A 16,327-nucleotide genomic window follows, 5' to 3' on the forward strand; every position below is an offset into this window, starting at 1 on the left:
ATCTAAATAACATCAATACTGCCTGTGTGTGTGTGTTGTTTATATTGTATGTACATACATGTGTATGTGTGTTTATATTGTATGTACATATGTGTGCATGTGCTGTTTATATTGTATGTACATACATGTGTATGTGTGTTGTTTATATTGTATGTACATACATGTGTGAATGTGCTGTTTATATTGTATGTACATACATGTGTGCATGTGTTGTTTATATTGTATATACATACGTGTGCATGTGTTGTTTATGTTGTATGTACATACATGTGTGCATGTGCTGTTTATATTGTATGTACATACATGTGCATGTGTTGTTTATATTGTATGTACATACGTGTGCATGTGCTGTTTATATTGTATGTACATACATTTGCATGTGTTGTTTATATTGTATGAATAGACGTGTGTGCATGTATGTGCCTCCCTCCGTCACAATCTGCACTACATATCTCCCTCTTCTTTTACTTCTACTATTTTGTCCACCCTTCCTCACCCTGACTCTCTATCCTCTCTCTCTCTGGATACAGTTACAAATACTTTCATTTCTACACTCTCCTCATCAATGAATGAGTGCCCTCTCTCCTTTAGACCTGCTAAGTCCTCCCCACCTGCCCCCTGGCTAACAGAAACACTTCGCTGCCACAGGAGAGAATGAAGGACTGCAGAGAGGCGGTGGAGGAAATCTCGCGTAGATTCAGACCTCAGCTCATACAAGTCTCTCCTTTCCAAGTTCTCACTGGAAGTAACATCTGTAAAGTCATCCTACTACAGATAGAAATTCAAATCATCATCATCTGATCCATGCAAGCTCTTCACTATTTTTTCTTCTCTCCTTAATCCTCCCCCTCCTTCCTCATCTCTTACTCAGGAAGATTTTATCACCTTCTTTGAGGAGAAGGTTGCAGAAATCCACCAGTCCTTTTCCTCTGTTCCCACCCCTCCAACCAATGTTCATTCCCCAACATCCAACTTTTTGACTTCTTTTTCTCCTCTCTCCACAGATGAAATTCTTCAACTCCTGACTTCCAGCAATCCAACTACATGTCCGCTGGATCCAATTCCTTCTGCTCTGTTCCAGACAATTGCAAGAGATCTGTTTCCTTTCATCTGTCATCATCAACAACTCCTTATTTTCTGGATACGTACCTACTGCATTCAAAACCACCAGGGTGGTACCAATCCTCAAGAAGGCCACATCTGACAGTTCCAGTGTTACCAACTACAGACCGGTATCAGTTCTCTCTTTCCTCTCAAAAGCCCTTGAATGAGCAGTTTATAATCAATTGTCTCTTTTTCTCACCCAGAACCAGCTGCATGATCCAAATCAGTCTGGCTACAAACTGGCACATTCTACAAAGACGGCCCTCATAGCGGTGACTGAGAAACTTCATGCCGCTAAAGCTGCCAAACAGTCATCTGTTTTGATTCTTCTAGACCTTTCAGCAGCCTTTGACACAGTGAACCACAACATTCTTCTCTCTGTTCTTTCCAGGCTTGGTGTGACTGGCTCTTGGAGACGGTTTCAGTCCTATCTGGATGGACGGTCCTATCGGGTGACATGGAGAGGATCCACATCCAAACCGTGTAGACTCTCCACTGGTGTTCCACAAGGCTCATTATTGGGCCCCTTTCTCTGCTCTTTGTATACTCGTTCTGTTGGTGATGTAATATCTTCTCATGGTTTCTCCTACCACTGCTATGCTGATAACACTCAATTATTTCTTTCTTTTCCACGCTCTGACATGCAGGTCTCCAGATGTATTTCGACATGCTTGACTGACATTGCGTCATGGATGACAGCCCACCACTTGAAGCTCAACCCCAGTAAAACCGAGCTTCTGTTCATCCCAGGTACTCCCAAACCTTACCATGACCTCACTGTTTCCTTTGAGAACTCCCTGGTATCACCATCCAAAGCTGCCCGTAGCCTGGGCGTAACTTTGGACAACCAGTTGTCGTTCTCAACTCATGTTTCTAATCTAACCCGATCTTTCAGATTCCTCCTTTGTAACATACGAAGGATTTAACCCTTTCTTTCGCAGGAAGCTACCCAGCTGCTTGTGCAGTCTCTTGTGATCTCAAAGCTAGACTACTGCAACTTGCTACTTGCTGGTCTTCCTCTAAGAGCCATCAAACCTCTACAACTTGTCCAGAATGCAGCAGCACGACTGGTCTTCTATCTTCCGAATTTCACACGTTACTCCACTGCTGCGCTCCCTTCATTGGCTCCCTGTAGCTGCATGCATCAGATTTAAAACCTTGATGCTTGCCTACAAAGCCAAAAATGGACCAGCCCCTTCATACATGAGGTCAATGGTCAAAGCCCGATCTGTACCTCGAGTACTTTGAACCTCAAGTATGGCTTGGCTTGAAATAACTTGCTTCAGGTCTCATGGACGACAAGCATAGAGATTATTTTCTGTCCTGGCTCCAAGGTGGCATGAACTCCCACTTGCTGTCCAGACAGCAGAGTCCCTTGCAGTCTTCAAACGCAGACTGAAGACAATCTATTTGCGGAATATTTAAAGGACAACTGACACTGCTCCCTTATTGAATGACTAATTTAGTACTTATTGTAGGGCATTGTTTATATTGTTTAACAAACTCTAGCACTTATTGTTTATAGCACTTATCATTGTTTAAGATAGACCTCATGTATTTTGCACTTCTAGATATCAGCATTCATCCCTGTATTCTACAGTATTCTAGTTCATTGGTATGTTTAATTCTAACCTACTGTACTGTACTTAAATATATTCTATGAGCAAATGACAAAGCACTTTTGTAAGTCGCTCTGGATAAGAGCGTCTGCTGAATGCCGGAAATGTAAATGTAAATGTAAATGTAAATGTGTGTGTTGTTTATATTGTATGTATATATATATGTGTGTTGTTTATATTATATGTACATACGTGTGTGTATGTTGTTGTGATGACTATATGAGCATTGTGGTTACAGCATGTTTAATCTGGAGTGTCTGGGAGAATGATATTTTGAGTGTGCTATCAGAGTGGTATGTTGAGTGTGATAGAGTGATAAGTATGATATTAGAGTGTTGTGTTGAGTGTGATATCAGAGTGATATTCAGTGTGATATCAGAGTGATATGTTGAGTGTGATATCAGGGTGATACAGTCAGTGTGAAATCAGAGTGATACATTCAGTGTGAAATCAGAGTGATATATTCAGTGCCTTTTTGGTTATTTGGCTACTTTTAAAGACTCTCCCAGGTAACGAATGAGGTTGCAAACTGAGTTTGGTATGTCCTCTTAACAGACAAGTAGGTGTCCAAAAGTAGTTAGTGATGCATTGGTCGTCTTCAGATCAGTCCTGAGTTTGTAGATAATGCAGGAGTGTGCCATTAATTAGAATTTATATCGCAACTGTGAATTTACACTGGCATGAATATAAAGAGACAGCAAACGGCCATGTGGTTGAAAGCACTGGCTTAATCCTACGCCAGGCCAGAGAAGGGTGGTGTGACAATGGCCAAAGAAGCAGTAGAGAGTATTTATAAGCATGTGAGATGGCCAGCGTGCATCTCTAAAGATTTAACAGAGGCACTTAAGGGCATGAAGAGGCAGGCATTCACTCACAGGAACGTGTGAAGGAAGGAAGCACAACAGACTGAAATTGGCTGCAGTCAACTCCGCTCAACGTGAGGAACATCTTAATGAGTGTGCCATCCACAAACACAGGCCCAACGCAGCAAACACCGCATACTTATACATATGCATGGAAGAACTCCAATGTATCAAACCCTGCACACACCAGCTAGATGTTCTGGGTTTAGTAGCAATATGCTCCTTTGTAATGAATAAAACTGAACAGATATAGCATGAATATAGCAGAACTACATTTTGACTGTATTTTGCAATTTTGTTTCAGGCTGCTGCAGTGTGACATATATTTATCATTACAAATTCAATATTACTTCTTTATGGGTTTGTTTTGTTTGATATATTCTTGTCTTATGTACTGTGTACTGTGTACTGTCTAATTTATAACTCCAAAATATGTATCCAGAACTGAAACAGTCAAGTTTGTAGCGTGGCATCTTTACAGCTAAAGAGCTCAGAAGTACATCAACTCTTTCCAGGCTCAGTCCTGGGAACCCGCTGCCTTGTGAACCTTTCTCTCTGACATACTAAGTCAACAGGTTTGATCCAGTCTCAGCATATAAAAGAAAACAGACAGTAATATGCAAATAGTGCAGACAAGTTTTAGAGTAAGGAGAACTATGCAAGACAGCGACCTAAAATTATTACCATGCTAAGCAACAAATCAAAGGAAAAATTTTACTCTCTACAGCAGTGTCCCATTTTTTTTTTACCAAATATAAGCACAGCACTTGATGAAGCAGAGACTGACAAAAAAAAAACAAACACAAACAAGATGTCAGAGTGGCTGGCAACGCAGACACTGGTGCTGTTTAGAAGGTTCGGATAATCAATCTCATTGAGCAGATACCAACACATGAATACCTAGACTAAATATTGTCTAGGTACTAATGTAATATTTATTACTAATGTAATAAATATTAGCATTTAGTAGCCTACATTTTTCCAGGAACTCACACACTCACACTAATTAAAAATGTGTATTACAGACAAAAGCGCCATTATTCCAAATCAATCAAACTCATTATTCCAAATCAATCAAACACACATTCCAAGAACAATCATGGCCAAGTCACTTTACCAGTAAAGGGGTATTTGTACACACACTCTCTCTCTCTCTCTCTCTCTCTCTCTCTCTCTCTCTCTCTCTCTCTCTCTCTCTCTCTCTCTCTCCATCTATCTCCCCCTCCCCATTTGTTTCTCACTCTCTCCATCTATCTTTCTCTCTCTCTTTCCATCTCTCACTCTGTGTAAGTATGTGAGAGACATTTTTCATATTTCTTTTAATTTTTTGCTCCATATATGCAGTGTTTTATAGCACAAAGCTATAAGCAGCTGTGAACATTAAGTATGGCTATAGTGGACTCACTGTACATAGGACAAGCATCCTCTTGTGGTATGTAACTTCATTAACAAACCAAAAACATGAATGACTCAAATTAAATAACTAATCATGAACAAGTAAAGTTAGTAAACTTACAGGGATGTGCAGGTGATTTGTTGTTTCAATGTTCATTATCTAAATCAGTTAGAATATGGCCGGTGAGTTCTTCACAAATCAAACACACCAAACATAGTCCTTAGCAAAGGTCTTTAGTCTTTGACATATATGAGGATTTAAAAAAGTTATATGAGAAATTGTCTTGATTTTTTATTATTTGTTTAGGAATTTCTAATTACTTAATGTTTTTTTTGGTTAGATTGATGTTGGTGGGTTGCAGGAAAGCTATATCCAAGGTGTCAGGTGTCATTTACCTAACATAAGTGCACCCAGTTTTGTGCATTAACTGTACACATACATTTCTATGCATAGAATGTGAACGGGATCAAATTCTTCTTCTGTGTCAGAATGTATTTAGAGCTACTCCTAACCACGCGTATACAGGGACCCCTAGTGGTCGAAAAGTAAAGTTGAGTAAACTGATTATGATGAATTCCAATTCTAATTTATTGTCAATTGTCAAAATATCTGGCAAATTATAGTGCAATACAAAAGGCAAGATTATATAAAGATGTTTTTGAAGATTACATGCAATGATGCCTAACTTTGCTTTGCTTCAATATGTGACATACACGCAGCTGTGTGCACGGAGTGTTTGTGTAGGACCATACACAGCTGTGTGCACGGAGTGTTTGTGTAGGACCATACACAGCTGTGTGCACGGAGTGTGTTTGTAAGGACCATACACATCTGTGTGCAGTGAATGTAGGTGTGAGGACCATAAACATCTGTGTACAGGGATTGTGTATTTGTAAGGACCATACACAGCTGTGTACAGGAAATGTGTATGTAAGGATTTACACAGCATGAGTGTTTTTAAGGACTGCACACAGTTTTACACAGTATGAGTGATTTTAAAGACTGCACACAGTTTTACACAGAGAGTTTTTAAGCACAGACTTCTTTGCTGAGAGTGTTGAGAGGCTCATTCGTCGGGTTCATTTCCCTGAGTTATTTTATTTCTGCCAGCAACTGTCTTAACTCTTGGAAAGACCAACAAAACACATCAATAGCATCCCTATGCACACTCAAGAGTTTACTGAAGGGTTTCTAGCCATGTGAACACTGGAGAAACTGGAGAAAGGCTGGCATCTCCCAGCCACTCTGAGCTGAATAAAGCCACTTATCTTACCTTCACATCACTCACCCAGCAGAGCGCTTCACGTTCAGGTACACTGACAGAAAAGACAACTGTAATGAGGGATTTCCATGTCAATACATTTTCCAAATGTAATTGTGGCAATAGAGTGTACACACAGACATTACATTACACCCTTTTGAGGAATTCACAAGAGAAAAGAATGTCTGTCAATCAATACAGGCAATTTGTGACACATTTGAGTGTCATCACCAACTGGCCAGGGAGGACTTACCCTTTCACCGGACACATGGGACCCCTGATCCTTTTGACTGGCTTACTGGTGAGTGTGAAATGTAGTAGATTGCCATATTGCACTACATGTGCATTTAGCTGATGCTTTTATCCAATTATGACTGAGTACAACTTGAGGGTTAAAGGTCTTGCTCAGGGCCCCAACAGTGGCAACTTTTCAGTGGTGGGACTTGAACCAGCAGCCTTCTGATTACAAGTCCAGTACCTTCACCACTATATGGGGGTTATGCCCTGCAGCCCTGATTCCATGTTTTTAGGATATTTCAACACAAAGTACTCACACAGTTAGCAGTTATTCTAGCATTTATTTCTTTGAAAACAACAAAATCACTTCCTTTAGTTTGGAATTTAGTTATTTCAAATTAGTTTTAATCTGCTGTAGTTTCTCATCGATGTCTTCATTGCTTGGATGTCTTCTAGTTGCTTTACCTGCACAGAGTCAGCGAGGACCCACAGCGCCCCAAAGTTCTAAGCCAACATGGTATGTGGATCTACATAAAAAACAAACAATTATTTTTGCAATTATTGTGTCTCATGCTGTGATTCAGCATATTTAAAATAAGCCTATGTTTGGATACAGTTATGTTTCTGCCAAACTGTTATGTTGCAAGTGTTAAATTACCTGTTAAAATTATACAACTTGCTCGTTCCCTTTTGATGGTCCTCCTCTGTGGTTGCCAGAGTTGCACTCTTGTGTCACCATCAAGTATAAATCCTTTCAGGGGAGTCTCTCCAATAATAGCAGACAGTTTTGTCATCTCATGATGACACAGAAGTGACACACACACCCCACATGTGGTATGCCTGACCTTTTTGTGGGCTGCAGTTTAAATCAAATTGCTTTTTCTCCACCTGTGCCACAGGTCAAACTCCAGACAATACAGCACTAGAGAGTCACTTGTCTTCATGACTCTTCACCATTTTGTTTCTTATCTTTTTCTCATAAACATTCCAGATAAAACTTTGGTTCTTCTACTGTTGGTGTGTGTGTGCATGTGTGTGTGTGTGTGTGTGTGTGTGTGTATGTGTGAGTGTGTGTGTGTGTGTGTTTGTGTGTGTGTGTGTGTGCATGCATGTGTGTGTGTATGTGTGTGCGCATGTGTGTGTGTGTGTGTGCGTGCGTGTGTGTGTGCATGTGTTTGTGTGTGTGCATGCGTGTGCACGCGTGTGTGTGTGCACGCGTGTGTGTGTGCACGTGTGTGCGTGTGTGTGTGTGTGCACGTATGTGTGTGCATGCGTGCGTGTCTGTGTATGTGTGAGTGTGTGTTTGTGTGTGTGTGCGCGCGCGTGTGTGTGTGTGTGCATGCATGTGTGAGTGCGTGTGTGTGTGTGTGAGTGTGCGTGTGTGTGTGCGCGCGCGTGTGTGTGTGTGTGCACGTGTTTGTGTGTGTGTTTGTGTGTGTGCGCGCGCGCGTGTATTTGTGTGTGTGTGCGTGTGTGTTTGTGTTTGTTTGTGTGTGTTTGTTTGTGTGTGTGTGTGTGCATGCATGCGTGTGTGTGAGTGTGTGAGTTTGTGTGTGTGTGCGTGTGTGCATGCGTGTGTGAGTGTCTGTGTGTGCACGTGTGTGTGTGCATGCGTGCGTGCGTGTGTATGTGCGTGTGTGTTTGTGTGTATTTGTGTGTGTGTGTGTGTGAATGCGTGTATGTGAGTGTGTGTGTGTGTGAGTGTGTGTGTGCGCATGCGTGTGTGTTTGTCTGTGTGTGTGTGTGTGTGCGTGTGTTTGTGTGTGTGTTTGTTTGTGTGTGTGTATGCGTGTGTGTGAGTGTGTGTATGTGTGCGCATGTGTGTGCGCATGCGTGTGTTTGTTTGTGTGTGTGTGTGTGCATGTGTGTGTGTACGTGCATGTGTGTGTGCACGTGTGTGTGCGTGTGCATGCGTGTGCACGCGTGTGTGTGTGCACGTGTGTGCGTGTGTGTGCGTGTGTATGCGTGCGTGTGTGTGTGCACGTGTGTGTGCATGTGTGCGTGTCTGTGTATGTGTGAGTGTGTGTTTGTGTGTGTGTGTGTGTGTGTGTGCACGTGTGAGTGTGTGTGTGTGCATGTGTGTGTGTGTGTGTGTGCGCATGCGTGTGTGTGCGTGCGTACATGTGTGAGCGCGCGTGCGTGTGTGTGTTTGTGTGTGTGTGTGTTTGTGTGTGTTTGTGTGTGTGTGCGTGCATGCGTGTGTGAGTGCGTGCGTTCATGCGTGTGTGTGCGCACGTGTGTGTGTATGTGTGTGTGTGCGTGCGTGTGTGAGTGCGTTTGTGTGTGTCTGTGTGCACGTGTGTGTGCAGGGGTGCGTGCGTGTGTGTGCACGTGCGTGTGAGTGTGCGTGCGTGTGTATGTGTGCGTGTGTGCGCACGCGCCTATGTGTGTGTGTGCGTGTGCGTGCGTGCATATGTGTGTGTGTGTGCGTGTGCGTGCGTACGTGCGTGTGAGTGTGTTCTTGTGTGTATCGGTACAATTCCTTTTCTTATACTTTTTGACACATTCCATGTTGTCTATAACAAGCCACACAATCAGCCTACTGTGCCTTTCAAAGGGAAGTTGTTTACCATATATAGAGATTTGGGGTGTGGCTTCATGTAAATGTGCATGAGAAGAACAATTTATAGAGTTGTCAATGTGCAGTGTGAACAGCTGTTCACACACGTGTCTCACATGACAATTTACTTGTGCCTACGGACAGTTTGTACACAGATGTTTTAGAACAGATGTGGAAATGTAGCCTAGAGATAAGAAAATTGCAGACTTTGCATGCAGCGGCTTGAAAATTAATGGAATTACTTCCATTATTTTCAAAATTTTGGAAAATCCATTTTTTAAAATTTGTTTATCCAAAAGTCAAGCTACAAACTATGCATCCAGTCTGTTGTGATCAAATAAATATTTAGTCTCTATTTGTTTGTTCTAGTATCAGTAAAAATGCATCTATATTGAATTGGACTTTCTTTTGGTTATTTTAATTTAAATGCTAAGTAATTATTCATTTTAGAAGTTGTGAAAGTTCCTCATCTAAGTCCACAGAAAAGGTACTGAAGGTTTACTCTGGCAGCTTTGTCACAGAGCAAAATATACATGTCTGTGGGTTTAATTCAAAGCTTTTGGTGCATGATTCTAAAAATAACCACTGCACATTGAACAGTTATGTGATTATTGGAAGTTTGTAGGGAGCATCTGCATGGTCTCACCTCTAATTCTCTTATCCTCTCTAAGAGCTCCTTACTGCTTTCTGTTTCATCTTCCTCCTCCTCCTCCTCCTCCAAAAATGGCTCACCATCACCCTCTTCTGTCTCAAAAGTCTCATTGCATTCTCTGGGCTCAGACATCATCACCTGTGATGCAAAAATAATTTACTTTTATCAGTTCAGCTATCAGAACTAAATAATATGTTGTCCAAAACTGATCACTGCAGGCTTCCATATATAAGCCGAACAGTGCAGTGTGTGATGGTTATTCCTAGCATTGCAATACCATATAACACACATATAATTCTTTTTACATAAGAAGTGATTGAGAGGTTGAGAGTGCATCACATACAATCAAGACCAACATCATGTGTGAGACGCTGTCCAAACCATTAAAACTTCCTCACACTGCACTCACTGTAGTTGCCTCCCCAGCTAAAACACAAGGTCCATTAAGGTCCATTAATAGATGGAAAGCCAGTGTCCTTCAGTGAATAACAGGCTGCCAGCAGCTTGCTTTGAATCGCTGACAACACTTTGCCGTTAAAAATAGCACCTATATCCTTTCTCACCATATCTTCTTTTATTCTGTCCTGTCTTCCTGGAATTCAGGCCTGTGCGTTTGCCTGTAAAGTGCATATAATTGCATTCAGCTGACAGCTTTTAGGCAGACACATGAAATATCTGCCTATTAATTTAGTACCTCTTTATTTACACTGCAGGCTAAGAACCTTCATACTGCTAAACAAATAATTTGAAAATGAATAAAATTAAGGAATTCAGTTGCAACATAAACTGGACTTACTGATGTTACATTCTAAAGAGGAGTTTTATGAACTGGATTTTGTACCTTGTTTTCTACTGCTATATTTTTTTTAATAAAAAGTTCCTTTGAGATATATACCTTGTGATATATAAATTCTGTTACTCTGTAACTTCAGTTAGTTGCAACTTCAGTTACTGTACAACTTCTGTTACTTCAGTTACTCTAACTTCTGTTACTCTATAACTTCTGTTACTCTGTAACTTCAATTAATTTGTAACTTCTGTTACTCTGTAACTTCAGTTACTCTATAACTTCAGTTACTATATAAGTTCTGTTATTCTATAACTTGTTACTTGTAACTTGTTACTTCAGTTACATTGTAACTTCTGTTACTCTGTATCTTCAGTTACTCTGTAACTTCTGTTACTCGATAACTTAAGACACTCTAACTTCAGTTACTCTGTAACCTATGTTACTGTGTAACTTCAGTTACTCTATAACTTGTGTTACTTGTAACTTCAGATACTCTGTAACCAGTTACTTTGTTACTTCTGTTTCTCTGACTTCAGTTACTCTGTAACATCTGTTACTCTATAACTTCAGTTAGTCTAACTTCTGTTACTGTATAACTTCAGTCACTCTGTAACTTCAGTTACTCTAACTTCAGTTAGTCTATAAGTTCAGTTACTCTATAAATTCTGTTACTCTACCTTCAGTTATGCTGTAACTTTAGTTACTCTATAACTTCTGCTACTCTTTAACATCAGTTACTCTATAACGTCAATTACTCTGTAACTTCAGTTACTTTGTAACTTCTTTTAGTGTCACTTTAGTTACTCTATAACCTCAGTTACTCTGTAACTTCTCGTACTCTATAACATCAGTTACTCTATAACTTCAGTTACGCTGAAACTTTAATTACTCTATAAATTATGTTACCCTTTAACGTCAGTTACTCTATAACCTCAATTCTGTAACTTCAGTTACTTTGTAAATTCTTGTAGTGTCACTTCAGTTACTCTATAACTTCAGTTACTCTGTAACTTCTGGTATTCTATAACATCAGTTAGTCTAGCTACTTTGTAACTTGTTACTCTATAACTTCTGTTACTTGAACTTCAATTACTCTGTAACTCCTGTTACTCTTTAAATTTAGTTACTCTATAACTTCTGTTACTCTAACTTCAGATACACTAACTTCAGTTACTTTGTTACTTCTGTTAATCTAACTTGTTACTTTGTAACTTCTGTTATTCTATAACTTCCTTTACTCTAACTTCTGTTACTCTATGACTTCAGTTACTCTATAACGTCAGTTAATCTATAACTTCATTTACTCTACATGTTCTGTTACTCTATAAATTCTGTTACTTTTAAGTTCAGTTATTGTTACTTCAGTTACTCTATCTTCAGTTACTCTGTAACTTCTGTTACTCTATAATTTCAGCTAATCTAAATTCAGTTACTCTGTAACCTCTGTTACTCTGTAACTTCAGTTACTTGATAACTTCTGTTACTCTGTAACTTCAGTTACTCTAACGTCTGTTACTCTATTAGTTCTTTTACTCTTTAATGTCAGTTACTCTGTAACTTCAGTTACTTTTATTACATTAAATTCAGTTACTCTATAACTTCAGTTACTCTATAAGTTCTATTACTCTGAACCTTCAGATACTCTGTAACTTCTGTTACTCTACAACTTCAGATACTTTTAACTTCTGTTACTGTGTATTCTGTTACTGTGTATCATAACAGGTTACTCTGTACCCTGTTATTCTGCAACTTTAGTTACTCTAACTTCATTTACTCTGTAACTTGTTTTAATCTAACTTCAGTTAGTCTATCTTGTTACTCTGTAACTTCTACTACTCTGTAACTTGTTACTCAATAACCAGTTACTTTGTAACTTCATTTACTTTGTAACTTCTGTTAATCTATAACTTCAGTTACTCTAATTTCAGTTACTCTGTAACTTCAGATACCTGTAATGTCTATTGCTATGTATCTTCAGTTACTCTGTAACCTCTATCATTCTGTAACTTCAGTTACTCTATAATTTCAGTTACCCTAACGTCTGTTACTGCACAAATTCAGCTACTCTTACTTCAGTTACTCCAACGTCTGTTACTCTATTACTTCAGTTACTCTATAATGTCAGTTACTCTATAAGTTGTGTTACTCTAAATTTTTTGTTACTTGTATCTTCAGTTACTTTGTAACTTCTGTTACCCTAACCTCAGTTACTCTGTAAATTCTTTTACTTTTTAACGTCAGTTACTCTGTAAGTTGTTACTCTAACTTCTGTTACTCTATAACTTCAGCTACTATAACTTCAGTTACTCTGTAACCTCTGTTATTCTGTCACTTCAGTTACTCTATAACTTATCTTACTTGTACCTTCAGTTACTCTGTAACTTCTGTTACTCTAAAATTTCAGATACTTGTCACTTCAGTTACACTGTATCTTCATTTACTCTGTAACTTCTGTTACTGTATAAATTTTGTTTCTTGAAACTTCAGTTACTCTGTAACTTCTGTTTCTCTTTAACTTCAGTTATTCTATCTTCTGTTATGCTATAGCTTCAGTTACTCTGTAACTTCAGTTACTCTGTTTGTTACTCTATTATTTCTGTTACTCTATAACATCAGTTACTCTATAACTTCTGTCACTGTAACTTGTTACTTTGTAGCTTCTTTTACATTAACTCCAGTTACTCTATAATTTCAATTAGTATGTAACTTCTGTTACTCTGACTTCAGTTCCTCTACAAGTTTCTTTACTCCACAACTTCAGGTACTCTAACTTCTGTTACTCTATAACTTCACTTATTCTAACATTTTTTACTCTCTTACTACAGTTAATCTATAACATCAGTTACTCTATAGGTTTTGCTATTGTATAACTTCTGTTACATGTAAATTCTGTTACTCTGTAATTTCATATACTTGTAACTTCTGTTACTCTGTATCTTCAGTTACTCTGTACCTTCTGTTACTCTATAACTTCAGCTATTCTAACTTCTTTTATTCTGTAGCCTCTGTTACTCGGTAACTTCAGTTACTTTATATATTCTGTTACTTGAAACTTCGGTTACTCTGTAACATCAGTGACTATAACTTCAGTTACTCTGTAACTTCAGTTACTTTCTAATTTCTTTTATACTGAATTCTGTAACTTTTAACTTCAATTACTTTGTAGCTTCTTTTACATTAACTTCAGTTAGTCTATAACTTCAGTTACTCTATAAATTCTGTTACTCTGTAACTTCAGTTACTCTGTAACTTCTCTTACTCTATAACTTCAGAAACTCTAACTTATGTTACTGTATAACTTCAGGTACTCTATAATGTCAGTTACTCTATAACTTCTGTTACTCTATAAGTTCTGTTAGTCTATAGTTACTCTTAAGTTACTCTGTTAAGTTACTCTGTTACTCTGTAATTTCAGTTACTCTAACGTGTTACTCTATTACTTCAGTTACTCTATAACATCAGTTACTCTATTATTTCTGTTACTTTGTAACTTCAGTTACTTTGTAAATTCTTTTACTCTAACTTCAGTTACTTTATAAGTTCTGTTATTCTAACTCCTGTTACTCTATAACTTCAGTTACTCTGTAACTTCTGTTACTCTTTAACTTCAGTTACTTTGTTACTCTTTAACTTCAGTTACTGTGTCACTTTAGTTACTTTGTAACTGCATTTACTCTAACTTCAATTACTCTAACTTCTGTTACTCTGCAACTTCTGTTACTCTATAACTTCAGTTACTCTATAACTTCTTAGTATAACTTGTTACTCTGTAACTTCATTTACTTTGTAACTTCAGTTACTCTGAAACTTCTGTTACTTTATAACTTCTGTTACTCTATAACATCTGTTAATCTATAACTTCAGTTACTCTGTACCTTCAGTTACTTTATAATTTGTTATTCTAACTTCAGTTACTTTATCAGTTCTGTTACTCTCTAACTTCTGTTACTTTATAAATTCAATTACTTTAACTTCTGTTACTCTGTAACTTCTGCTACTCTGTAACTTATTACTCTGTATCTTCTGTTACATGATAACTTCAGTTACTCTGTAGCTTCTGTGATTCTATAATTCAATTACTATGTAACTTCTGTTACTTTATAACTTCAATTATTCTAACTTAATTTACTTTGTAACTTCAGTAGCTCTGTAACTTCAGTTACATTGTAAGTTCAGTTACACTAACTTCTGTTACTCTATACCTTTAGTTACTCTATAACCAGTTCCTTTTATCTTCTGTTACTCTAACTTCAGTTACTCTATAACTTCAGTTACTCTCTAACTTTTGTTACTCTATAACTTCTTACTCTAACTTCAGTTACTCTAACTTCTGTTATTCTCTAACTTCAGCTATTTTGTAACTTCAGTTACTTTGTAGCTTCTGTGATTCTATAATTCAATTACTATGTAACTTCTGTTACTTTATAACTTCAATTATTCTAACTTAATTTACTTTGTAACTTCAGTAGCTCTGTAACTTCAGTTACATTGTAAGTTCAGTTACTCTAACTTCAGTTACTCTATAACTTTAGTTAATCTGTTACTTCAGTTATTCTATAACCTCAGTTGCTCTGTAACTTCAGTTACTCTATAATTTCAGTTACTCTATAACTTCTGTTACTACATAACTTCAGTTTCTCTAACTTCTGTTATTCTATAACTTCTTCACACATTGTGTTTACAAATTTTAAGCATCCAATAGTTAGTTGGAGGGATTTGTGGTACAATATTATATGCCAAATAAATTAATAATGAATACATAAATTAATAATGAATACATAAATGCATCTGGTACTGCTAACCTGTGTTAGACTAATTAAAGACAAAGTGTAACAAATAATGTTTGTCATCTAATGTAATATTTATGTCAGGTGGTCAAGCAGTTATCTAGTGATAAACTCCTTTGTTGGAACAGCATTGAAATAAATTTTCTAGACAGTGTTAGGAAGTTCAATTAAATTTACCATTTTAATTCAGTTTAATTAAATGTAATGTTTTAAAAATCTGCTTCAATGAGTCAAATGCCTGATTCTCATTTTCATTTAGATCTCACACAATGGTGTCTGCATCTTCAGGCACAAACACAGACTGTTTGCCACTCAACCTCTAATTGTGTTTATTAACAGTTAAATCAACTATTGCATCAATCTGTTTATATTTACAGTACTTATGATTCAACTGGTTATAATGCAGAGCCTATTATATTATAAAAGGAATTTGGTTATGATTAATAATAACCAATGTTAAATCAATGCTAAATCAATCTAACAATTTGACTTGTTACACTATATGAAACAAATTTGACTTGTCACTCTGCACCAAACACATTTCTTATTTTGGCAAAATGCAGATTGGCTGCAGAATTTTTATTTATTTATTTTTTGATACTGGCATCTTCATTATTGAAATTCCATTAAAATTTATAAAATTACATCGCCTTTCAAATGGATTATAATGCAAGTTAAAATAGAGTACAAAAAGTTTAATTCAGTTGGAAATGTGAATTATTCGGAGCATTTTTGAAGGATGTTCCTGTTATAATTTCCCTTCAAATTTCATGACAAACTAGTATCTTATTTCTACAAATCATTAGACAAACGTATGTCACCTCGACCATGGAGGAAGTGAGACCCAGATTGATGTGTGTCCTAAAACAGGACCAAAAACTGTGTGGGTGTGTCATCGACATCAACAAGCCATGTAAGTTGTAATATCCTTGCAATTCATTGCTCTCATTTGCTTGTGAAAAGATCACAGAGCATATGAAAACTCTTATTATTAGGTGATAATGTGATGGACTGAACAACAACGTAAAAACTTCTCCTTCTTGAATCAACTAGTAAAT

At 37.5% G+C, this 16,327-nt stretch overlaps 1 protein-coding gene across 5 annotated transcripts in view; it reads right to left on the minus strand.

Annotated features, from left to right (window-relative positions):
• Positions 1-16,327, minus strand: part of LOC113582019 (nck-associated protein 5-like) — a 69,106-nt gene that overhangs the window by 25,206 nt on the left and 27,573 nt on the right. For all 5 annotated transcript variants that reach the window (XM_035520657.1, XM_035520655.1, XM_035520656.1 and 2 more), the window contains exon 3: positions 9,687-9,830. In XM_035520657.1, coding sequence (XP_035376550.1) covers positions 9,687-9,827 — 141 coding nt within the window. In that variant the 5' untranslated portion in view covers positions 9,828-9,830. The remainder of the gene's footprint in view (positions 1-9,686; positions 9,831-16,327) is intronic.

The sequence above is a fragment of the Electrophorus electricus genome, chromosome 20 (assembly GCF_013358815.1).
Source record: "Electrophorus electricus isolate fEleEle1 chromosome 20, fEleEle1.pri, whole genome shotgun sequence".
NCBI classification, from domain to species: domain Eukaryota; kingdom Metazoa; phylum Chordata; class Actinopteri; order Gymnotiformes; family Gymnotidae; genus Electrophorus; species Electrophorus electricus.